General features: G+C 39.3%; 1 protein-coding gene across 2 annotated transcripts in view; it reads right to left on the bottom strand.

The window, feature by feature from the left end:
- The window catches only part of SPIRE1 (spire type actin nucleation factor 1), a 132,209-nt gene that overhangs the window by 39,530 nt on the left and 65,237 nt on the right, over window positions 1-27,442 (bottom strand). For both annotated transcript variants that reach the window (XM_065831082.2, XM_071804269.1), the window contains exons 4-6: window positions 12,156-12,281; window positions 2,118-2,201; window positions 875-1,039 (exon numbers count right to left, since the gene is read on the bottom strand). In XM_065831082.2, the coding sequence (XP_065687154.1) occupies window positions 875-1,039; window positions 2,118-2,201; window positions 12,156-12,281 (375 nt within the window). The remainder of the gene's footprint in view (window positions 1-874; window positions 1,040-2,117; window positions 2,202-12,155; window positions 12,282-27,442) is intronic.

Genomic DNA, 27,442 nt, shown 5'->3' on the forward strand with positions numbered 1-27,442 from the left:
GGTTTAAAATGTCCTATGAAGGTAGGGGGTCCTTCAGATCAGTTGCTAATTTATCAGGAAGAACACCTTAATGTTGAACAGACTATAAACCAAAAGGAAAGAAAGAACAGGGAGATACCACTAAATATCAAATGGATTCTGATTAAAAGAGTGTCCTAAGTCAATCTTACATGCACCTTTATGAGTATCTAGGAGGATGAGACCCATCAACACTCTCCAGCTTGCTTTGGCCTAGTCCTGACTTGAAGGCAACAACAGGATATGCTGAAAATAATTAAGCTCACCTTCTACAAACTGAAGATTTAAATTTTTTTTACATGCAGTATTCCTCGAAAATTCATAACAGATCACGATAACATAAGTTTTCGAACACTGCAATACAGTTCATACGTAATCTAAGTTTTCGATCACTGTAGGTTTTCCTTTCCCGTCACAGTACCACTCATGTAACAACACGGTAGCACTTTATGTTCTGGAATTCCAAAAATTATGTTGTAACTCAAAATAAATGTTCTCCCCAGAAAGAAAAGCCTCAAATAATCTCTCAGAAGAAAGTGTGACAGGACTTCTGATGTGACTCTTAGCATTATCATAAAACCAACACAAGTCATTTGTCCAAGCATATGATGTGTAGGTATTTCTTTCAGAATGTTAAATGTCTGCCATATGGAAAACAAAAGAAACAATATTTGTTGTTTTCACATTTTTTTCCCTCAATATACTATGTAAATTCAAGATGCCATATCCAAACAATAAACATTACTATCTACATGAAATCATAATTTCAAGTTTCTCAGAAAAAAAAAAAAAAAGAACACAAAAAAGGAAAATAACATTTCAGATTTGACAAATTCTAGTGATTCTCTTGACTTACCATGACCTTCCTTAAGGTATAGCGTTTGGATCTAATATCATCCATCAGCATTTCATAGGGCGTGAGCTGATATTCTATTGGGAGCGGGTTGTACTGACGCTCTTGAACCTTCTTAAGTTTAACACCATTCCGTAAATCTCGCATCACTTGTACCCAAAAACGAGCCTGAAGAGAAAAGAGAGAGAAATTTTATTTGATACTTTACCCTTGAATACCGCCTCAGATTAAATCAAAGTTGTTCATTCCCCTTTCATTATTGTTCATTCCCCTTTCCACCAAATAAGTACAGTTTTACTATTTTATTTTTAACACATCAAGCAAACCCCATTTTATTTGAGTCTATTTTTAACCCTCATGAACATAACAAAACTTCGTTGCAACTCAGCATGATTGCAGTCTCTCCTCAAGTGATGGTTGTCTCGGAGATAATACAGAAAAAAATTTTGAAATTATCATACCTCTATTTTTCTGTTTCAAGTGTACTGCAAGCACGTCAGGAAAGTTTCTAGACTTACAGCTAACAGTACGGGGATTAAAAGAGTGATTGAATTAAAAACTTTGGGTACTGTAGTCCCAGAACTTTCTTGCAAAAATTCCCAGTAGTTGTTCTTCAAACAGAGATTTTGAAATGGACCCCAAGTCCTAAGATTTAGCAACATCCTCTCAGTACTGAACTTTCTTGTGCTCTGTCTGTAAGAGCACCACATGCTAACACCACGCTCTCATTTTCTGGGCAGCGAGAATGGCCGGAGAGGAGGAAGAACATGTGGTGGATAGAAGACTGGGGGACTGAAATGAAGTATTTTTAAGAACCTCATAACATTCCTCTATGAACTGACAAGAATAGTAACTAGAAAATAAAACAAGCTACTTTCTGTTAAGAGTTTCTCTGCAACATTTTTCTTTCACCCTTGGAGAAACGGAGCTGATGGCTCTGCCCTTTGAAGGGCAGTCAGCATGATACCTGCCCAAATGTCCAGTTCTTCTTAAATTGCAAAAGCTTCTCTACAAAACCAGTGTAAAGAAAAAAGATAATGCTTGGATACCTGTATTGTTTCATCTGTCTGAGAAGGAAGGTTGAAAATTCATTTGGTTCTAACTTGTCATGGCTTACTATTGATTCATAGGTTACAAAAACAACCAACACTGATTTTAAAACAAAACAAAGAACTTTAGGTAAGCATTATAAAGAAATACAAACTTCTAGTAATGCTGCTGAATCACTATTCAATTGTTGTCTTACCCAGTCAGCATTTTTTAAGTCATCAAGATCTGTGCTGGATTCATCACTTGCCTCTTTGTCCATTTCTTGAATCTTCTTCAGATTCTGCCAATGAAAAGAAAATGAGCCAACAAACGAATGGTGGCATTGCTCTCAAGTAAAACTGAAGCTTCATTGTTGACACTAGTTAACTTATGTTGTTTAGGTATTCTACTGAATATTTCATGACTGTAAAAGTAACTTGAAGTACTATTTGAGTATATTTCTCTTCATTGAAAAGTTTTTCTTAAATGCTGGAAAAAAAATCTGAAGTTTTGAGTACAAAAGTACTTTGGATAACAGCAAACCAGATGAAAACCATGTACAGAAATTTTAATATTGCTAAACTCAGGCTATGCACAGAAAACAACTCCAACCACCTAAGCAGGTCTGTTCAGCTACAACACAGAAAATGTTACTGACTTAGTAAGTATCCCATTAATACCAAAATTATTGTTATTTGTTGAATTCAAGACAACTCATTCTTGTAGAGGAGAAATTCCCAGAAAGTCAGTTGTGAGGAGAAACAAACTTTGAGAAATCCTTTAAACTGAACAGTGACAGACTTGCATTTATATTGATATCAAGTAGTCTGTATAGCATGGTTATTGATTCTGAAATCTGAGTAATAAAATCATGTAAAGAAGAGAAACAGATCTTTCAAAGGTAAAAACTGCTATTTATGAGCAAGATCAGATCATGCAAATATAGAAAAGATTGTCTGAGAAGGGGCAAAAAAAAGCTTTCATACTGATAATAAAATGAAAAATGGTTAAAAATTACAGTAGACCAAAGAATAGGCAAGCTTGTACATGGCTAAATGCAAGTAAAAGATTTAAAAGGCCGTGCCTTTACAGAAATTATCTCATACACATGAAGTACTGTATATTCAAAATACTATTTTTTTGGTTTACCTTTGTATGGAAATGTTCTGGAATCAGACATACAAACAAATTCTTAATACTACATTCCACTTGTACTTTCCAGGAAATCTCTAACAATGTTTAATTTGATCTGCTTTCTAAGTACTCACTAATGTATTCAAAATAGATAGTTAAATCCTCTGCAAACTACTTGTTTATTTTATGAGACTAAAGCAACAGGTCAGAGGTCCAACAGTCGTATTTATCAAAAATCTTTTTCTCACTTTTGAATACTCAAACTCTTTCTTTAATGCAACTGAACGACTGGTCTCAATTTAGTTTTTGAGCTTCCCAGAAAATTTAAAAATACACTTATTTTGTAAAAAATTATATTCCTGGAAGTAGTTCCAAAACACAAGAGGTTTCACTTCAATTTGAGAAGAAACTTCTTCTCAGTGAGGGTGACAGAGCACTGGAACAGGCTGCCCAGGGAGGTTGTGGAGTCTCCTTCTCTGGAGACATTCAGAACCCGCCTGGACACATTCCTGTGTAACCTCATCTAGGTGTTCCTGCTCCAGCAGGGGGATTGGACTAGATGATCTTTTGAGGTCCCTTCCAATCCCTGACATTCTGCGATTCTGTGAATGCGGGAACATTTGGGCATGACTTGTAGCATCACCAGAGGATACACAGATGGGAAAAAAAGTCTTTACAGAAACTCGTGTTGGTCCTGTTGCTGCAGTCAGTCTGACACTTACAGACAATCACCCTTCTATAAGGAAGAAAAAAAAAAAAAGGAAAATGGAAAGAAGGCCTTAAAGGCCTCGCTTTTGCATATTTTGCTGCCTAGCATATCTTCTTTTCTGTATCATAGAGTTTCAGTAATCATTTCAAATGTGGTACCTCTGAACTATAAACTAGTTGCTTTCTTGCAAACTGCTAACACTGATAAACTGCAAAAGTAAAAAAAAATAAATCCATCATTCTCATACTTTCTTGTTTTCCTCTTTGTAATCAAAAAGCTAACCTCGGTAAACGAGCTCACAGCTGTCAGGTTTGCTGTTCCTTTCCATATTGGAAGGTACACATTAATTTTTTTAAAAATAACATGTTCCAGCTGCTTAACCTTTGCTCTGACTGCTCAACAAGATTTGCTGCAATTACCCATCTCGGCAGTCACGCTCCCTACCATACAGTTTACTGGGCTGGTTTATGCCCAAAGGCTCATGCCTTTGATTGACATAAATATTCCATGAAGCTAAAAAGATTGCAACCTGTTTTTCTTAACAGTTGAAAATAAGAAGGGAACAAAAAAAAAAAACCCTGAACAGCTGAAAGATCTTCCAAATAAGGCAACCATCCATTTAGTCTCTCTGGAACATAGCTAGAGGGGCAGTTTCTACCTGAGAAAGCCCAGGTGTAAGCGATGCTGGCTATGCTGGAGAGCTGCTAAAGCGAAACCTGCCAACCAAGAGGTAAGTCTCTCAAAGTGCAGTTTTATGATCCAAAGGAGCTGATCCAAGCACAGGCTACTGCCAAAGCTGGGCTCCTGCTCCTCCCCATCGCAGCTGAGTGCTCCAGCTGCATCGCTCACACCAGCACAGATCCGCACTTTGCAGGGATGGTTCATTTCCCTCCATGCCACCCAGCTTGGACCCCTAAATGCAGCTCACCATGCAATTAGTGGAAAACAGTAGAAAGAAAAGGCATTTCCATCATCATAGATGTCAGAAAGCTTTGCAGGATTGGGGAGAAAAAGAAATAGCAAGTTCTCTATCCTGCAGCCAGTGCTTAGGAAGGCTTCTTTTAACTCTTCTGCACCTGCCAGGTGCTGCTTAGGAAGGAGTAAATTCACAGTGACAAATGATTATCTTTAAACTTCCAGCCTAAATGAAATACTATAATTTTCCTCCAGCATCCCCAGCCAGCATCAGTGGGTTTCGGCATCTGTTTCGATCATAAATTATGGAAACCAACACATTTACGATACAAGAGGTCATTTGTCAGAACTTAACTGGGATCCAAAATCTGAGTCACCTCAGTGGCTATAGCCACTTGTACTTACACCCTTGGCACAACGGCTTAAGAAAAGCTATGACAGCATAACAAATACATGGCCTAAATGGGTTTCCATTTCAAAACACAGAAACATCTTAGAAGGGTTTTTCTAAATGATCCCAGAACCACAGACCTGATTCACCTATTACAGTCTGGGCGTTCATTCAGGAAATAAGGGTCGGATGTGTAGGAAGCGAGTGTTTCAACAGCTTTGGCTTTTTAAAAACAATTAGAGCATTTGGTCACTTAAAAAAAAAAATAAAAAAAAGCACTTTGTGACAAAAGCTAGTAATAAAAATACCAAATGTCTTCAAACGTCTCGCTGTGCTATTAAAAGCAGGCAGCTGATTTGCTGCTGCTGAGTGTCCCACATTTTAGACGCGCTTTCCTGGGCTCACTGACAGATGGGAGTTTATATAAGACACTTGTCAGCACAGCAGCGTCAAAGGCTCACTACCACAAAATGCTCTCTAAAACACAACGTTTTAATGAAGACGGCCTTCTTGGCAATCCAGATCTGGACTTTGTCTTTCACCAATTGCAGAATGCAGTCTACTGCAGTTCTCAGTTGATTTCCTTATTTACGAATCACTTCTTATGCTGCTACCTGCAAAACTAATAAAAAATTCTTGCACTTCTAGGCAAAGCTTAAAAAAATATAACCTGCACATAGGGGAAAACTTGCTTTTATATATTCAGCTATCCAAAATGGGTGTAAAGCCTAAGGGCTTGGCCAGCAGCATTACTCAAGTTCCTTGAAAACATCCAAACCCCTTGTAACTCAAACGTGGGAATAGGATCAGTTAAATCAGTCCATGAAAACCTCATGAATGGGTATCAAAGTTCTTCATATAATAGTGGTATGGACCAACACACTTTGCTCAGCTCTGGAAAGGTCAATATTCAAAAAGGCAAAAAAGCTCCAAACCAAGTGCGTGTAACACTTACTGAGTGACAGTGCCTGCATCACTTAAGAAAAACAAACCAACCACAAAACCAAACCAGCAGCCTTTTCCCTTATTAAAGCACCTAAACTGAGGGATCAAACAAATCACCATGGGGCTGCAAGCCTGATGGCAACACAGTTGCAAAAGTGGAGTCACTAGAAGTTTGGATGTGCAGGCGAAAGTGAATTCAGAGAAGAAAAGTTTGCGAATCTACTCCTTTCTCCAGCTGTGCTTTCTGAAAATGCAAGCAGCACGGTATTTAACAGCTTTTACAGTCACAAGACTATTCAGAGTAACTTAGTGAATGACCACCTTTCCAAAATAAGTTAGCCATTAACATTATCTAGGTACCTATTAACTATCTCTATTATCATACTTTGCACAAATAATACACCAGTATAGTCATGGAAAGCAACACTTGACTTTTTTTAATTAACTGTTTTCAAATTGCATGGCATGAAACCAGGAAAAAACGAAAGGAACAATTTCATTTCTGCTCATGTACTTAACTAGAATTTGTATGTTTACATTTTCATACAGATCAGATTGAAATATATCCAAGTAAACTGAAAGAATTTTGATTCCACATCAGAAAGGACAGAAATGAAAGGCAACATGATTTAAAAGAAGAGTATGAAGATGACAGATTGGCAGCTTTATCTGTATTCTACCAAAAACTTAATTACAAAGTGCACTGTGGATAACGAAATTATGGACAAGTTTTTGATGAACACAGACTTTCACTGCAAGCAAAGATTGTACTGCAATTATAAAACTATACACCGTCTTAATTAGTTTGGAAGGAATATTAATTTTGATGCTTTAGGGCATAAATCAATCTCTAAAAACTTTTGAGAGATGAGTCAAATCTACTGCAGCAGATTAAGACACACCTGCCTATTGGACACTTGTATTTTATGCTGCCCAGCATCACATGGTGACTTTCAGCACCAGCTGTGCCAGTTGTGGAGTTTATCACCCACAGTGCACCCATGAATGCTTGGCTCTGCTACGGGCTGGCATCACCGTTTGCTGGTACCACTCACAGGGAGGTTGAGGTTGGAAGGCACCTCTGGAGGTCATCTGCTCCAAACGCCCTGCTCAAGCTGGGCCATCCAGAGGCAGTTGCCCAGGGCCATTATCAGGCAGCTTTTGAATAACTCCAAGGATGGAGATTCCACAACCTCCCTGGACAACCTGTGCCAGTGCTCAGTCACCCTTACGGTGAAAAAGTGTCTCCTGATGTTCAGAAGGAACTGTCTGTGTTTCAGGTGGTATCCATTGCCTCTGGTCCTGTCACTGAGCACCACTGGAAAGAGCCTGGATCTGTCCTTGCACCCTCCCTTCAGGTATTTGTAGATGTAGATGAGACCACCAGAGTTTTCTCTTCTCCAGTCTGAGGAGCCCCAGCTCTCGCAGCCTTTCCTCACAGGAGAGAAGTTCCAGTCCATCATCTTCGTGGCCTTTGATGGGACTTTCTCTAGTATGTCCATGTTTCTCTGGTACTGGGAAGCCCAGCATGGGATCCAGTGCTCCAGCTGTGGCCTCACCAGTGCTGAGCAGAGGGGAAGGATCACATCCCTTGACCCGCAGGCAATATTTCTCCCAGTGCAGCCCAGGACACGGGGCTGCACATTTTTTGATGACAAGGGCACATTGTGGGCTCACCCAGGCATGAAGCACCACATGGAGCACGAACTCCAGAAGACAAGACTGGGCAGCACGAGGGAGCTGGAGGAGGCCTACGGCAGATGTCCCTTCAATAAAGCAGGTTCACTATGGGGACAGCAGGGCAGGTGGATCCCTGGTCCGATCCAGAGCAGAAATTTCTGCTCTCCTGTGCTTGCACAGTCTCTCCATGTCTCCCTCAGTCCCACTTGTTGCCATTTCTGAGCAACGTGCATGACCTTTTCAGATACTCCACAGCAGAAGCATTTGCTTTATCTCATGAACATCACTTATTTGTGCCTACATTCCTGTCTATGGCTAGGTGCCAACAAAGATGATCTCAGTGACTTTTGGATGATCCTGAAAAAGATTAATATTTTCTTTTACATGAGGTCCATTTTCAGCAGATACTCAAACTACCTTCCCCTTGGCCACACGTGCATGCATTTCCTCCACCTTGTTCACCATTTTTCCCCACACACATTAAAAAAAAAAGGGAGGGAGCCCCTTTTTTGTGGAATTTTCCTACTGCAATTTTAAGAGCTCACTGCCTGAGATGAGAAATAAGTTGTACTCTATTTTTGTCATCAGTGATAAATGCTTAAGCAGCAGGAAACAGAGTTAGGAGGTACTGGCCCATCAGAAGACCCCTTCTGGATGGCAGCAGATGGTACCCGGGGTGGATGTGCAGCAAAGGCAACTTTCAGAACCCAAGCAGCTTACAGATGCTGCCAGCAAGCTGAAAAACCACTGCAGTAAACTTGCTAGAAAAACTTGAGCTTGCAAAAAGATGCAAAGTTGGATCAGATTAGTTAACTTAATTTCAAGCCTACCTTTGGAGTTGCTGCTGCCATTTCACAGAAACAGGTATTTTTACTACTGTTACTCTGTTTATTTTTTTTCTTATTGCAATAGTAGTATCACACCTTTCTCAACTCTGGCTTGAGTCCTGCCCTGTGCATCCACTACATTAAACATTTAATTCTCTTTAAGAATAGAAGTACTGTCTTCCTGTCTGCAAGTCAGCTTTACTGCTGACCTTTCATACACAGGCAATCAGACTGGAAGTAAAAACCACATAGCATCGAGTATGTGACAAAGTGCCTAAAATGTTTTATTTGACATCCATTGAGATGACCTGAACAGCCCACTCATTGCTTCATCATTTCTGATTAATGCACTCACCCAAACGCATGCCAACAAAACCCTTTCTGAAACTGCATTCCATTTGTTATATGACAGGGATGTTCACAGACTGGAGAGCACATGACTACTCAGTACATGTATTAGCAATAAAACATGTTACAACTCTATAGGCCTGTCCCTCCTGCCTTGTGATCTCTCCCTCATGAAACCCTGTAACTCTCAGAATCCTGACATGTTTTTACAGTGCCAAATTGAAAACAGCATGACAGCAATATTTTTTCTGCCTCTTTCACAGTTTATTTACCATCTAAACCTGTCCTGGGCTGTAGTAAAAGACAGGTCAGATTGGGTCCACTCCTAGCAAGTGCATTTCTGCAGATAAAAATTCTCCCTCTTCCACCACAATGAAGTTGGCTGTTTAAGCATTCACTGAGTAAAAACTGTGATCTTCATACACCTGGGAAACAGATATCCAGATGCCATCCAGTGGCCCTAGAAGGAATCCATGGGATTTCACAGCAATTTTAATCATAGGTAAGCTATTTTAAGTAATTCTAGAGGATTTTTTCCCCCCTTTTAGTGTTTTTAATTTCATTTTGATCTCTAATCCTCCACTGTGTCTAGGTCTGAGGGATTCTAAAGGAAGACCTCCACATAAAGCTGTCAGGTTTTGAAATAAACTAACAGTTTAAAATTCCTGGCATCTTTAGTGTGACAAACACAATATCACACAGCATAAGGTTTGTTAAAATTGGAGCTGATGTATATAACTTTTTTTTCCCCAGTTAACTGCCAATCCAAACACCACAAGGTAATGACAGCAAAATATCCTTACTGAAGTATGAAGTGTTTCTCTCCTTTATACCCAATACTCATTTGACAATAACAAATGGAAAAGAAATTTATTGACTTAAATGTATTTAACTGTATTCTCCTGAATTAAGATCCTTCTATGTATTTGCAAGAGAGAAAAGCACATAAACAACACCACAGCTTTTACTGGCACAAACCTAGTGTGATCATATGATTCCTACTTGCCTAAAGTATAAACTACAGAGGTCATTTTAAAATGGTCTAGCAAGATTTAAAGCATTCCACCTCATATTTTCTTCACATGGATCTTTTTCTTTGTATGCTACCTTATTTTCAAAATTAAATATATTCCAAATCTATAGTCAAACGAAAGCTATAAGCAAGGATCAAACACATCATAAAACCAAAGTATCCAGACTCCAGAAGCTGCTTGTAAGACAGTTCACTTGGTCACTTCTTGCATGGCTACAGGGGGACTGACCCAGTGTAAAATGAAATCAGAATATCAAAATTCTGGCCTTGGTTAGGTGCAGCAATAAAAGTCGTACTCATTTCAGTAGGGCCAAAATTCCATCTGGAAGGATTACTTCCTTTGACCTAAATGTGCTTTGAATCAATGCCTAACAACCTTTGAGAGGCAAATGGTTTCTTTCATTTGGGATTAACTCATAGTATGCTCTATGGTGTGATCAGATGCTGTTGGTTTTTCATATCCAATTACAAGGTGATTAAATAATTTGCAAATTCAAAACACCCCTCTATTTAAAAACTAAATTTTAAAACATTATTGTTAGGTTAACTTGAAGTGGTTATAAAAGACGATATTTTGTTTTGACATTGACAACAGACATGTCATAATAGTGCTTACTGTGGCCAAAATGTTCAAGAACTACTGGAAACACAATTAATATCTGAGTAGAAAGAACTCCAAAGGGTCTAATCTTTGAGCCTCAACATGGACTTTGCAATAGCTGTTAGTAGAGGCATTTCTAGCACAGGTCTCTCAATAAGTATATCTGGTGGTCAGAACATTTAGGAGCAGTCAAAAAACAAGATGTGAAATTAATGATGTCACGGTTCAGGAGACAGACTTAGCACAGAGACACTCTACACTGTCTGCTCGCTGTATCAGGCATGTTGGATGCAGATGAACCACAACACAGGCACTTTGGAAAACAGGTGGCTCTTTAGTTGTGCTAACACTGTCAAAATTATCCTTGTGTGATGCTGCTTCAGTTAAAGGAGGAAAAATGGAGATGAAACTTGACCCTGTGCAACAGAAAAACATCTCTGAAGGATTCTCCCCCTTGGACAGATGCATCTCCACCAGGAAGAAAAGACAGCGCCAGTCCTCTGTGCCTCTGCCTGGTTTGTGTCTTCCCTCAGCAGCGTGAACATAAAAGCTCTCTTGTGCTGCTTTGAGCTTCATCTGACCCTTTGATGAGTTGATTCAGCTCATTAATCTGACAAGGAATGACTTCTTGTTTTTGGGGGGAGGTATATGCTGTGTTTGTTTCCAAAAACCAGACGAAGGAAAACACTGGGAGTATGTGTGCATGGGTGGAATAGCTCTGTCTCTTGCAGCAGAAAAGTTTTTAGATCAGGCTGTAAAATCCCATCCTGCTTTTCAAAGGTACTGACTTACAAAGAAAAGAAAATCCTTCAGGGATTTATTAAAAAGAAAAATTATGAGAGTGTCATTACGTGACAAGGTAGCTTTGGTGAAGAAACCAGCTTTAAGAAGCATCTTTCCCTTCCCTGCCCTTCCCCTCACCTACTAGTTTTCCAATGTAACCAACACCTGCACTGCGTTAACAAAATTGTTTATGGAGCCATTCTGCAGGCCAGATCACTGAAGCTATCTCAGTTAAAAATCATCTGCCCACCCTACAAGTTATCTTCAGCCAGACCATTTAACTGCAGTGGTTCATAGGATGGCCCTTCAGTCCACAGTAACATCCACGCGGGCAGTGAACATCAGCATCATGATCTACAGGCAGAAATTTTTCTTTTTTTAAGTTGGCTCTGTGGTGAAGCCTATGCGAGAGACAAACAAGGCAATCACATCATAAGTAAGGAAAGCTGCTGGCTGGGGACAAAACATCAGCAAGTAGAATCTTGGATAATTCTCAGCCAAAGACATGGCATGAGAAGGAGGTGAGGAACAACAGGTAAAGCTCTGACACTTCACAACATCCCTGAAACACCAGAGAAGTTTTGAGACCTTGCACATAAGCATGCAGGAATGGATGCACATATGCAATGTGTAACCCCCCAAGAAAATATCTTTTTTTTTACTCCCAAATAGGTTAGTCACAATCAAAAACTATTTCTACAAGACACCTGTAAATGCTTACACGCCAAAAGAAAAAAAAATTTCAGCTGTAGAACTGCTGTCTCTGAACACTACAGATCATTTCCTCAAGCATCTGACATTCACTAGTGGCTGGGTACAAAAGTGATTTTGTAAGCCTGGTTCACACAGTAATGAGCTCAAAAGCAGAAAACCTTCTCAGACTGCTTACCTCTTTTGCACTTTTAATTTTGGCCAAGAAAGTGTACAGTTCCATTGTTTCTGTAAACAGAGCCCGACATACTGCTTGATAGTGGTTCGGTGCCTCTGATCGGGTTGGCAGGTGGGCAGCACACAGCTAGAGAGAAAAATAAAGAGTAATATCAAAACAATGCCCCATTGCTTTCATTAATGCTACAGAGCATGAGCTAACATGAAATCAAATGCAATGGAATATTTAGGGCACAAAAATCCATGAGACATTCAAGTTCAGGTAGAAATGGGTGTGCATTTTCTAAACCTTCTGCCACCATTTATTTTATGAGTTCTATAAGGATGGCAAGGGGACTGGTTGGCCACATCCTGAAAATCTTTGAAAACCAAGACACTGCCTTTTCATAAACAAACAAACAAACAAACAAACAAACAAACAAACAAATAAAAGAGACAACATCATTGTGAAGAAGATAAAAAGCAATCTTACAGTATCAAATTTTGGGAAAATTTACTGAATTCAAACCAGCTTTAACAAGGTAAGTGTTGTTTAGCTTCCTACGAATGTGGAAGAGAACAGTGTCTCTATCAATTTATGAGAGGATAGAAGGTGAAGCAAGGACAAAAGTAAAATGCAATCATCAAGCTGAAACTCTGATTTAATTTATTTAAAGCAATACAAAGGTTTCAAAAATTAGTAAGAATCATGGAAGCACAGGCTTGTTGCTTCATCTCAGACATTCATTAACATTTCCAGACACAAGCACAGCTGATGTAAAGAAACACTGATAAATGCTTTCAGATACGCTAAACCTCCAAAAACTCTGAAAGCCTACACAAATCCCTACTAATAATTCACAACTACTGTTAAGCAGTAAGTCAGTCCAGCATTGCTTTTAGAGTGAAACATGCAGCTCCCATTTGCAACAAGACAAGTTTCACTGAGACCAGCCTTTTTATTTAAAACAGAGAACCTGAACGGTATGAGCACCATCAAGCTTCATGAACATCCAGCTTCTACTACTGTTGAATTGCTCAGCATTGATGCTAATAGTTGCAATAATTTTTTCCCCTAAGGCAAATCCATCACCTGTAAGTATTAGTCACGGAAATCTTGGCTGGAAACGGACAGAACAAAATAACATCTATAATTTGTTCCCTAAACAGTTTTAAATGAAAAACCCAAAGGCAAAACTAGAGCACCCATATATCACACTGGTGCATATATTAAAATAAAACAAAATCTTAACCAAGGCCTTAAAATTTATCTTGTCGCTGTGGTTTTATAGTAGCTATTTATTATATATATAGCTGTACTTATAGCTATAGAGCTAAAACTAAGAACAAACCAAAACCTGAGGTGCTAGGTGGCTGCATTCAGATCTCCAGCCCCAAAGCTTGAGACAAAAGCCTCTTTAGAAGAAGAGCCCTTAATGAGCCTAGTGGCACATTTGTCTAAATCTCTCCTGTTATTACAGTGAACACGGCGGTAACAAGGGGCACAACGCGTGTAAAGCTCGGGCTGCTTTTCCAGATTGCTTTCCATTTGATTTAAATCCATACTGCCACCAAAAGGTGCAGTCCTGAGGCCTCCAGCCGTGCGTGTCCACAGATGCCCTGATGCTGGCACTGGAGTTCATGCCCTCGCTCAGAGAGAATTACTCACTCAGGCAAAAATTAACACCACAGAGGAAGCGGGGCAGGACACAATAATTCCTCATGGCATGGACACAGGCGTAGTAGTACAGGCAAACAGGAGCAAGGGGAACACACTGTCAGAGCAGGGAGAGAGGGGGAAAGGGAGGAAGGGCAGAACCATCTCTTCAGGTTTAGATTGGCTCTGTCTCACTGACATGTTGCCTTCTAAGACCACAGCCCCCTCGTTATATTTTATTTTTTCCAATCAGAATAACAATACAGACTTCAGAGGTAGGTCAGATTTAGGCAACTTCTTGGATAAATTTTCATAGGCACAATTTGGACTCCTGCAATATCCTATTCTGATTATTATATCCATAAATATATATATACATATATATATACACATCTCATTTTAGTCATAAAAAGACTATAAGGTAACAGTATATGTCTGTGTGGGAATATGCCTGCCTGCCTGTCTGCCTGCCTTCCTTCCTTTTTAACAAATCATATCACCTCCTTTGCATCTATAACAGATGGTCCTCTCATGTGTGCTACAGTGACAATGCATATCACAAAGATAGAAGCTATTAAATATTTCCTTTAACATAATGAAAAAGTCAGAACACTTGAAAGACCAGATTTTGAGTATGGTTAATTTGTGTTCCTTTCTCTCAGTAACTAATCATGTGCTTACCTGCCTTACTATATTTTCAGTAAGCTATTTCTGGTTATTAATTATAGCACAGATAAAAAGGGTTTCATTCTAAAATAAACCACTTACAGGAATAACAATAACTATCAGAATAACAACAACAGCAATTTCAAAAAGGTCATAAAATGGTATGAGTCTTCACAGCTGAGAATAAAGTTTTATTATTATACAGATTGCACACAGGTTTTTAATATTTTTTTTTCTTTATTTAGAAGCATGTTAATTAGAAGCAATTTGCATTAAATATTGAGAAATTAATGAAATGCAGCAGTGGCAAGTGCAAGCAGGGGATGGATATAATCTTGATTCTATTATTGAACAAGAAGTAAAGCAAAAACCAAAAATTAAATGCCTGCTGCTAAACTTAGTTATAAAAGCAACCACATAAAAAGTTAACCATTTGGTTTGTAAATGTTAGACTGCAGATATTGAAAGAGGGGCACTAGCTCCTACTAACTTTCATGTTCTGAAAAATCAATCTCTGAGTGGTATTACATTATGTGAAGATGCATTACATACAAAAAACTCTTGCGGTAACATTAAGTCAAGTGACTTAGCATAAATTTTTGAATTGGTGAAGGTAAGCCTGAAGAAAAAGGAAAATGCAAACAGGACAGACTTTTTCCCCTCCATTGGAATATACTGTACTTGCATGTTAGTCAGAGCATGTTGTTGACAAACTATCACTTCCACATTAAAAAATACTGCAAAATCTACGCAGGCAAGGCAAATCAAGTACGAAATGTCACTTGTAGACCAAGTTCAGGATATTTATCCACTTTAAAAAAAAATAAAAAGCACATATTTGATTTTTTGATAGTAGTGTTTGAAAAGCTATGTTACTGTAACACAAAAATCACAGCCAGAATGTTTGAATAATTGAGATATGAAAGGACAGACACCTAATGAACTCCTGCTCTTGCCATGTCATAGTGGTCGAGGTGCAAGAAGGATTAAGATCAGGTCTCCAGTCTTTTCCAGCCATTTGGTGTTCATCAAGGAAAGGAAGCTTCTGTATGCTGCTTATTCTGATGCTTTCATTTTCATCCCTCATGGTACAACTTAAAGCTATCCTAGGGGGAATGAATGCAAAGAGTGTCCAGAGCTTAACACAAGGGATGTTTGTTCTGTTTCCAAGTAGTCTCAAAAAGTACGGTTGAAAACAAATTACGTGGTCTTTGCAAACTGGTAAAATATAAAAAACATTATTAACAACCAAAACATCACGTAGCTTGGTCTGTAAGTATTTCCATTTCCAATCATTGTGAAGAGCTGGGATTTAAAAAAAAAATTATTTTTCCTAACTGAGCCTATCCAAACCCCTGCTTGACCTAAAGCATTCAATCTTTGCTGAGATCACTAAGAAGATTAGAGACTGTTTCCATCCATATTCAGGGTTCACAGAAAAAAAAAAGGGCATTATGTAAATACTATAGCCTTGCCAGTGCCTCCATCCAAATTCATCCTCAACTGACCAGGAAACAGAGTGCACTAAGCCAAAGCAGTGTTAATAGAAATCACAATTCAACCACCCAAAGAGATCCAACAGCATTTCTTGCATCTGTTTGAATATATTGCATCAAGGGCTCTGTAAAATTACAAAAAAATACAGCTGATTCACCTACTAAAACTCAGGTAGGCTTTGCAAAACCTTTTTGGCTAGGTAAATACTGGAAGCTTCACCCAACCACCTGGCCTGCTGGAATTAAGATTTCAAAAGACAAAAAACGGTTTCCACTTGCAGTCATGTTGGGCAGAGGGCCTGTATGAAAGTACCACAAAGAAGAGAAAGACAAGACAAGCTATTGATATTATGCAAAACATACCACCAGCCTGCAAATGCCAGGCTTGTTAAGTGCTTTGAAAGCCTTGGAGTATTAACACAGACTTAAAAGATGTACTTTATCTTAAGCAACAAGAAGAAATCACTTCAACCAGCAGATGGCTGAACATGCAACCGTACTAGGTACCTGCCTCATCCTTTTCAGTATGGTACTGCATAAATAAAACTCAGTTTGAGATGCCATCCCAAGTTCAGGTTATTTTCTGAAAGGTTTTATCTCCATGCAGATAAACTAGTCTTTTTAAAAAAAAATGCATATCCTTTTATTCCTATAAACATGAACTTCAAGGAGCCACTTGCCTTACCAGAAAAATCTTACCAAGGCAATACTTGTGTATTTGTAAAACTCAACTGAGCATTTTGCTTCACTTTATTACCCAGAATAACGTTAAGGGATGGACCATTCAAAGGAATAAGAAGCATTTTGACATGAGTTTGTACGATGTTTCTCTCTGCTAGGACCACCCTTGTGCACGGTACACCAGACTTAGGCCCAGTGCAAGTTTTGAGGTGGCTTCCATAGCACCTGGAGCCATCTCGGCAGCTCCCGACCAGTCCACAGCTGCTCTCTCCAACTTTCTGGGCAGAGGTTTGTCCCCAGCTCCACCATTTGGAACTGCAGTGGGCCAGGGACCGGCCGATCCCTCTGATAAAGGACCTGATGGGAATACTAGCAAGGTAAGGCTGTGATGAGAGAAAAGGGATGGGAGCAGAGTTAGCTATTAATACACAAAATAAATTCACAGGAAGTTACTCTGCCCAGAGTAACTGCAGAAGCTTTGTAACTTTTTAAATTGATATTTTAAATGATCGTTTTCAAGCGCTCTGGAATGTCCATTTGCTTGACATGTGAGCTCCTAATTAATTTTACACACCTCAAGGAAAAGGTAGGTTTTGCAGAAACGGAGGCAAATTGCTAGTTTGCTCGTGTCAGGCACATCTACCTTGTTATTTAAGTGTTCTCCAGCAATCTGGTAAGGCTTTGCCCTCAGACTGGTATTTGTTGTTTAGATCATGTTTTTGATCGCTTTGAGGTGGACAAGAGAAGAACTTCGTAGCTCTCTATTTACACAAGTTCAGAATTTAGGGTTTTAAGTGATCCTTCCCATAAAATGACTTGACAAATACAATCTTTCCTTACCGACTTTCCTTTCTAATTGCAACTAAGCTACTGCATTTAGCAACAACAGGTACAATTTGATTAAATCGTGGCCTTGGTTGGTTCCCTCTTTCAGGATTGTAAAAAGAAGAAAACAGTGTAGCTGCTGAAATTAAAACCAAAACTGCAAATGGGAATTAGATGATGCAAGGATTAAAACCAGTGCTTTGCATAAGATCTTGATCCATAAAGAAGTGTCCAGTTGTCTGTATCATGCAATCTTCATTAACTACCCTCTGACTTGCAAACTCTGAGGATTAAAGGCCTTGAGAAAATTATTTACATATATGCTAAAATGTCAAACAGGAATGGACTAACAAATGTTTGCAAATGCTCTCCTGAATCAAAACTTAAGTCAGCGTGGAAGTTAAAAGACTCACGTGGGTCAACTGTGAAATGCTGCAGTGCTCTTTCATGTGCTGTGGTTGTGTTTAGAAACACAAAGCAAAACTTAAGCAATTCAACAATGCTCAGGATGAAACTGGTGCACAGTAAAGGTTTCTCCTCCACTATTCTCTCCTAAACTGAGTATCTGTCCTGACACTCTTTCCTCCAGGTACTGATTGCCTTGAGGTGCTGAGCACTGTGATTCATTTTCTTTCTTAAAATCTTACATTCCACAGCCACCTGAAGAGTCTTAACTACTTTTCCATGCTCTTAAGTGGTGATGAGAATCTTGATGAAATTTCAACAGACAGCAACTGCAAGACTAACAGCTCACTGAACTATCTCACTTATAAACATGAACCTTTTCCAAGGACAAAAGCAATTAAAGGTGAAGACAATTTGTATTCTGTTACATTTATTTGATACTATCTTCAGGGAAACAAGTCTTATACATATTTAACACAATTACAAACGCGTTTGAAAGCATTTAAAACTTAGACGAGTTTTAAGAAATGGAAAGCAAACTACAGTATAAATTACTGACCACATTTCAATTTTCTAAGCCAAATCCTGTATTTTTAATGCTCAGTGAACCCTATTCTTACTCTTTTTTAGCTGTCTCAGTACAGAATGAAGACATCGACTATCGAAATAGGCTTCTAATTAAGGTAAACCTATGTTTTTGTGAGATGATGATATTTCCACTGCACATTTTGACATTAATTTTTCAACGACTGACAAATTTTCTGTGCTTGTACAGACTTCTTGACAAAGCTGCATGCGTGTAAATTCTCATTTCTTTTTGAGAGCTATTGAGCTATTTTGACCTCTGAAATACATCCCCTGCATACAGCTGTTTCTGGAATATGTGTTAGGTGTATTGTTACACTGTCTTTACACAGTGGACTAACAACATCCTGCTTCTCAAAGAGGCTTGTTTCAAAAGAGCTAATTAAGTGAAAACCAATTCTGCATTCTCTCCCAGTTTCAGAGAAACTGTGCTCTATTGTTTCTTGGCAGAATAATGGAGGAATTTATAATATAAATACACAGTAACCTGAATTTGCTAGCTCTCGTTCTATGACTAGTCAGTGGAACATCAATGGGATTATTCACGAGCAACGGCAAAATCCTACAATGTATATTTTTCCCATTCTTTTACACGAAATGTCAACCCCTGCAACGTTTACCGAAACCACTAGTTAGCCTGTCAACAGCACCCGTTTTGTAAAGCTTTCTGCTTCACAGCAAGGCAGCAGCTCTCTGTACGTTCTCTGTGCATTGGGCTGTTCCCATCTGCGCAGCTCACACAGCTGCATTTCGCGCAGGAGCAGCAGCGCGAAGGACGGGATGGAGGCATCCAAGTAAGAAAACCAGCTTCAGAAGCCATGTAGAGGCGTAGATGGGGAAACACGATAAAAATGGATAATTAAAGGAAAAGGGGAGTGGCTGCACATATTCACAGGGCTACCTGTACAGTTGTTTAGCTAACAGCCCATTAAACCGGGGAACCACCCTTTGCACTATTAAATAACTTAGACTCAAACAACTGATAGCAAAGAGTAGCACCCCTGTAATGTCATTTTGTATGGTTGTCTGCCACGCTTCTCAGGCCCTCCTTAGGGCCAGAGCGTGCCTTCTTGCTGGATCTACTGCTTCTGTTCAGCAGGAAAGAGAGGAGAGCTGGTTTTGTACCAGGATGCTTGGCACACGCAGCAGAGAATGAGAGCAGGATGGATACCCTGCTTTTTTCTTCCTCTCTCCAAGCCTCCATCCAAGCATACAAAGCAGTTATTAGACTCAGGGTACTGCTTGAAAAAACAAACAAAACAGAGCATCTCTGCAAAAACAGTGGAACACAGTGAAATTTTCAAACAGAATAAAAGAGAAAACAATTTCCTCAGAAGGCAGCAGGAAATGGTGGGGAATGACTCTCAAATCAGAAATCAAATCTCACTGACACACACGGAAAAGGAAGGGGACAATAACGCAGAAGAGAGGTTGTTTATCAGTTTTTCAAAAACGCCCATCAGCCTCCTTACTAAACAATTCAGATGCTTGCATACTTACTAAATGAGAGACAATATATTAATGTGATGCAGTTTTATTCATGAGCCACTTAAAAGCCAATTAAAATGTATCAACTCAAATAAAAGCATGCACTTTCCTTGGCAGCAATATACAGTTCACATACAGAGCTTTAAAATGTGTGGGAAGCTTTTCTGTTTTTATGTAAAGCGCTGAAACTTCTCTCGGTAGGCATAAAAATAATTTGCTTTCATGTTTTGTCCTGAAGCATGACTTCTTATTCCTATCAAAAAAAATTTAAAAACAGATTTTCAGCTGCATAACCAAACAAACTGCATTACGAAACATAACAAGCTTTTAAACTTCACTCCCAATGAATAAATCCAGCAACTTCTAAACAGTCTCATTTTGCTTTGATTCAATCTCAGTGTATGAAAACCTCTTCTGTTCCTCCATGTATACTGTACTCCTTCTTCGTGGTACCTTTGTCAGGGAAATCAGGTCTTGAAACTCTGACTGCATGGAAAAGGCCTAAAGAAAAATTTTTCCCCTTCTTCTTCTAGGCAAGTATGCTTAACATTTTTTTCTTAAAATTTACAGGCATTGGATCTACATTGAAATTGTCTTATCGAACGTATCCGTTACATAAATGTTAATAATTAAAACAAGCCACTCTAAGATAGGTATGAACAAAATTATCTAACCCACAATTTATTAAATTAATTTATTAAAAATAAAACACTATAATTTTTGTTCAGATACATATCCTTGCTTATTCAAGCAGGACAGATATCCAGCAAATCAGAACTTAAAAGGTGTTATTTTCTCTTCAGTTCCCCCTGTTTCTAGTGGTGGTGTCCTTTTTTGTCCTTTTCCTCTATGCACACCCCATTCCTGGAAATTGTCTCCAGCATGGTAATGACTAGAAATTGAATTATCTGGAGTCAATGGCTTTGACATACGCCCTGTATATAGGTGGGATTAACCACCTGTCGGGACTGCAGATGGTGTTTATACTGCCCCGACTGCTCAGAGACTTGCGGTAAAAACAGCTTTACTTCGGCTCCATGCATTTCTCGCCAACAGCAGCAACAGGACTGAAACCACCGCTTTACTCCACCAAGCATTCAGGGCCACTTCATATATCCCAAACTGCACAGGGTCTGCACCACAGGGTCTGTAGTCAGTGCTGCAGGGGCTCCGTGACAGCAGCTGCCTCGCAGTCCACACTGCATGTATTCTGTGACCCTTGCGACACTAAGAATTACCAATTCTATTGTGCTGATGGAGATCTGACACCGATGCAAAGCCCACTGAGTTTGTCACAAATCTTTTATGATAAAGAAAACTTCTTTCAATCACATTAGATAATTCTTAGCATTCTTATCTAAGGAGACTTGTAGAAACAAGTATGTTCTACAGTAAAAAGGAGGTGTCCTTGACAAACAACAATTAAGGGAAAAAACAACGAAAAACAACAATGAAAAACCACACACCACAACCCATAACCAGATGCCTCTTCATCAAAATCTTATTATCTGAAAGGAAAAAATAGAAAATGGAAGGAGGCAAATCACTTTCCTAGTTCTCCAGTCAACTGCTGCGTGAGCGCTTTGCTTTCAAACACAGCTCTTAAAATAATTAAACTATTTTGTGCCAGGTACTCTAAGGACCTGCACCGTAGATAATTATTTACGTGTTCTCAGTTACATATCATGAAAGATATATCTCTGCAAGTCAGGCAGGAACTCCCAGCTCAGTTCTTGAACTTCAAAGCCACCCTTAAAACTCCTGGCACTTGCAGAGGCATCTACTACACATCCATTGAAATAGATGCCTTTTCATTACATGTTTACCAATGCCTTCTAAAGCAGAAATATAAAAGGAATTAAATCTCTGGAAGGTAATTAATACTGTAGTGACCTCAGTCCATGGAGATTAAGGTTATCAAAGGGAGGATCATGGTGGAGCACCCTCCTGCATGTAGTCAAAGACCAATTGTTACTCTTGGGTAGCTCTGTTCTGTACTGACATTTTCATGATAAAGCTACTTCTGAGGGTCAAAACTCAGGGTAGTTATTTTTAAAAGAAACAAGACTCAAGGACAAAGTACAGGTAACTAGAAACGCAAATATATAAATCTATCTCAAACACTGCTACCTTCAACAAAATGAAAGCCTGTTTAACATAAACTTCATACAGAAGAACTTGATAGTGAGGGATAAAGGGGCAAGTCTAAGGCACTGGCAAAATGCCTCAATTGGAGTTTGCTGACAGCTCTGAACTGAATTTAGGACACACTGTCACATCTACAATGAGTCTGGTGCAAAACCAATGAGTGTTAAACCTTACAGCTTGTTCTGTCAGCCAAGAGAGCTGAAAACCTCGCTCTCTTGTCAAAAAGCCCCAAATGAAGTGTTTCTCAAGGACTTTTTGCCAACATCCTTAAGCATACCCCAGGATCCGACAAGACAGATGACTTCAGATAGAAACTGGGGAGGCGAGGGGGCCCCAGTTCCCCCAAATTCGGTGTGACACCAGCAGGCAGCGGCCAAGAAATCACTTTGCTTGCAGCATCTTCATTAAAAGGCCTGCATAGCTGCCAAATTAACCTCAAAGAGAGGTTATCTTTATCCGTCGGAGTGGTGAAGAAATTAATTGTTTTATTGTGGCAGGCCTCTGAGACAACGGAGGTTGGCGAGGGGGTGGCCTTGTTATCTCCTCAGTTACCTCACCTCAGCGGTTCACTGCTGGGCACCCAGGCAGCAATGATTCCTGCTGGGAGAGATTACAAACCTCTTGAGTTTCATCTTTATGGCAGAGAGTGTCCTGAATGCGACAAGAGACGCCCGTCCTGTTTGACCTGCTGGCCTGACCCTAGAGCCAGGTCAAGGGCAGATGGGTGCCATGCAACATCCCCTGGCCAGCTGGAGAGCACCTGCAAGGAGCGGGCATGTCCCTTTTCCCCTTCTCCTTCAGCCTCTTGTGACAAAAACTGGGCCCATGTAGGAAAGAAAACCCAACCCGTAGTGTTCAGAAGTACACACTGTGCAACTATTTGGCAGTTTGTTTTGTTATGTTTTGTTTTTTTAAGGTTTCCCATAAGGACAGATTTCAGCACTCCCGCTGAAGGTGACCACCATGAGGCCCAGTGCCAGACTCCTCACTGGAAAATCCCCTGCTCTGAATGCAGTTAAGCACCATTTCCAGAACAAGAAATTGCAATAAACGCCCCTCCTTTTGCTCGCTAATACATTCAAATGTGAAAAGGACTGACATCACCCTTTTAAAATGAGCACAGTGGTTACTTTAAAAGTAAAGCAGACCACGTGTTGACCTCCAATTACACTGCCCGGAATGAAATAGCAGAGCATCTCTTTAAGACACCAAATGACATCACTTTAATTAATGAAACCTGTCTATCAACATAATTCACTTAAACACTTGTCACGTTCAAAGCTGCTTTAAAATTACCTTAAAGGGATTTACACAAACTGTCCCCTGCTTTCTTAATCAAGCTAATGTCCAGGAATTCCTTCACTTTCTGTATATGTTTATAAGAAATCAAATTCAAACACATGGGCAAAAATAACTTACTGAATATTTTTATTTCCAAATGTGTGTGTTGCCTGGAAAACATATTTGCCTTTTTTTTTTAAAACCTCTGAGCCATTAAAAATATTTCTACTGTGACACAATTCCTCTGCCCAGACTTGAAAAGACTTAATAAATCATGCTAGTACTCTCCTGAACTTCATTTTTTTAATTTGCTTGTTAATATTACATGCTACCACAGAAGTCAGGTTTGTTGGGTTTTTTTTAAGTAAGCCTATAGCTCATGTTGTTCCCCCAACACCATCATCTTTTCAAATATCACCTTATAATATTTCCATTTTGATAAGCGGACTGAGGACAGTGATATTTTACATCTACCTGTGCAGGTGTATATGGCTGTATAAAACACATATATGGGGACTTGTTACACACCTTGTATGATATAGCAGATTGAATTGATTACAACAGACCAGTTCATAAAGAGATTTGGCTTTATATGAATTTGGTTATCATCTAAAGCAAGCATCACTCTTAGTGCTCAGATGAAGAAACCTTGGCATGCTGAAAAGGAAAAACAAATAAAATTGCCCATTAAGACCTTCCTGTCCCAACTCCAAGCTTACTTTGTCCTAAGAGAAAGCCATGCAATAAAACATAGAACTCTCTTTTGGCTTAAATCACCCAAAGTATATTGTTCTTCCTTCCCATCATGAACCAATAAGAATCTAACAACCCGCCATTTTTTCTAGTGTTTAAGATCAAGTTTCTAGCCTCTTTCTCAGAGATGCAAATACATAAACGACAAGAAAATAAAGGGGTTTCTTCACTCTCCAGGGCAAAGGCAGAAAAACTCCTCTGTTTTCCATCCAAAAAAGTCTTCCCAGTGCCTGCTTTACAGGCATTCCACAAAGCAAACTCAGAGCAGCATCTGAAGCATTGCCCCTGTGTGCAGCTGGCTTCCTTCAGCACAACCCCTTAGCCTCCTGCCCTTGCCAGTCCCTCAGCTAAATCTTCTCCTTCATATGACTTACTTTGGGTCTCCAAACACTGAGTAGCCAGGGTTGCTACTCAGCTCTGCCAGTTCGCTTTGCTTCCCCACACAAAATCCCTGAATCCCCATGCCTGCTGTCTTCCTATAGCATCCAGACTTACCTACGCCTTCTACAAATGCTCTCCCAAACTTCATAGATTCGAGGAATTTACCTCTTGGGATCATTTTGTTCAGTTGCAAAAGTTAGTGTGAGTTACTGGGAAGGCTGCTAGATTAAAACATTCAAATAATTCTCCACAACTACGCATACAAGACTCATCCGCACAGATGTACAAGCTTTGGGACGGTGTAGCCCAAGCGATGCGGTAAGGGATAGCTAAAACTACCTAAAAATGCACTGAAGCCATCAACCAGAAGAATACTGATTTTCCCATTAGGTTATTTCATTACAAATATTTACAAATCAATCACTTACCATACACCCAGGGCTGCGCATCCTGCAGACAATAGTCTTTTGAAAGCTACCCCTTAAGACTACTTCAGTTATGATACTACTGAAGGATGTTGCAGCTACAAGTTTTAAACAAAAAACTACTGTAAAAATCTTTTTACTAAGAAATGTAAAACATGCCCTGTCTTCAGACCAGTCTTTGGGATAAATATGATACTCTGACATTTGGATTTAGACCTTCACGGGACAGCACCATCCAATATACACTGTTAATTTCTTTGTATCAAATGGCCTTATCTGGCTCAACTATTTTTCTAAAATACAGCATGCAACAGTACACTAAACAAAGGAGTGCAGAAAATAGCTAAATTAGAAAAATTATTATTTTGGAAAATTAGTGGTACTTTTAAGTAAATTCAAACAGCTTTCCTCTAAATGTTTAGTTTCTTTTAATACTGTTACCTCCACTGAAATAAATACACCAAAATAAACTTTGCCTCAAGCCCAAGGCTGCCTCTTGAATAATTCAAAAGCAAGAAGATCACAGTGGCTTAATTAAAGGGCCCTTGCTTCGTTTACTTTTCCCATGTTGTTGTTACAGGACAACATAAGGAATTAAGTAATTTTGTAGCACCTATGTTGCTTCTATTTTCTTCGGCAATGCAATTATATCATCCTTAAAGTGACTCTGAATTTGCAATATTGACAACTGAAATATGCAGTTTTTTACACAACTGTTTTTGGCAAGAAAAACTTTTGAGCATCTTCCAATCTGGTCATTTGTGTCCTGGGGAGAACCAGAAAGGCAAAACTTCCACAGCAACTTTTCCTCTTGATCCCTCTCCTGAGTTGAGTGGTGGATTGTGAAGCATTAACACCTCACAGAATTTAGAGAGTTAAAAATTTACAGCAGACCAGCGCTTGAAGACTCTGTCCTTGAACCTTCCATTTCAGCCTGGATGAGCTAACATATGTTCCCCTGGCTAAATCAGTTGGCCTAATCAAGAAGTTCTCTCCCATCCCAGAAATTCTGCTCCTCTCATGCCTGTAGAGCATTAAAGCTACAAGAACACCTTTACCGCCCATTTCAAACAAGAGCTGTGTGTGTACAACTTAAAACCTGGAGAAACAAGTTAATCTACTGTTTTGAATCTGGTCTTTGAGGGCAGCTACCGGGAACCTTGAAGAGATAACGGTATATGAGAGAGAAAATTGTACAGCAATTTTGCATGTCACCGTTAATTTACTTGTCTACTAAAGCATATATCAAACACATAACATAAATAATACAAGCAGTACTGATAAGGTGCATGGGAGATCCCCTATGGGATGCTGGCATTACATGGAAATCAAAGAAAAGTTGTGCCTTACAGACACAGTAGAAGATGTCACGTGAATTGGTATTAAAACGGACTGTATTTTTAAAGGAGCGAAAGGAGCCAGTCGAGGTAAAAAGCTGTCTGTGACACCACATATATCCAAAACTGCAAAGTCTGCATGAGTGAAAACCAGATTGTGACAAGATGAACCTTTGCCAAACGCTAATGTACAATAAGCTGCTGTCCTGGCTAATTTTTCTGAGCAGATCTACTGCCTTTTACCAGGCTGACAGTGAACCTGAAAAATCCATCATGGCCTTCCGCTCACTTACCATTTTCAACACCTGGAGAGGGAAGAGAGTTGCGAATTCTGGGACTCTCAGGTAGATGCCTGCAGCTTTGGGCAGGTCAGTCTGCATACCCTGGCTGAGCACTGGAGTTAATCCACAGCACAGAGAAGATATGGGTCACTTTTGTAACAGCGGCTCTGCTCTTTTTATTTTTTTTACTTTGTTATGGGTCACTACAACATCACTGTGTTAATTGACCATTACCCTGATTTCCAGTCATTAGTTAGAATTTCAAATTAATCTGATCAAACAAAATGGTACCTTGTTAAAGTAAACACTCATTGATCTACTTTAGTCTCCAGGATCTATTTTAGGCAGCACAGGCTAACACAGGCTCTTTGATACTTCAGATTAAACCTCATATTCAGACATGTTATTTCTAACAGATTGCTTTGGATGTTTTCGATGTATGTATTTTTAAAGGGAAAAATAGTGCTCTGTCATGACAAAAATCTGTATTTTATGCACTATGAGACACAACTACCACCAAAGAATCCTTCCACCTTCACTAAAAAGTAGACCCTTATTTTTACCCATGTATAAATTATTTATAATACTTGCCGCATAAAACAGATGGGAAAAAAGTCCATGCCCTACTCTGCTTCTTTCAGATGCATAAAGGCCACACACAAATTTCAGGTGTATTCTAACCTCCCCATACATAAAAATAATCTGAACACCCAATCTGTGTTTCCTGTTTTTTCTGGACAACTCCTTGGATTCCTCAGACTATTTTAGACCTTAGACAGGTTATACCAGTATAATTATGTGAATTATGGGTACAAGGGTTTTTAACAAGTGTAGATGTGTTACTGTGAGCCATAATGGCAAGGTAAAAATCACTGCAGAAAAGGCGATACGGTTTTGTCT

The sequence above is a fragment of the Patagioenas fasciata genome, chromosome 2 (assembly GCF_037038585.1).
Source record: "Patagioenas fasciata isolate bPatFas1 chromosome 2, bPatFas1.hap1, whole genome shotgun sequence".
NCBI classification, from domain to species: Eukaryota; Metazoa; Chordata; class Aves; order Columbiformes; family Columbidae; genus Patagioenas; species Patagioenas fasciata.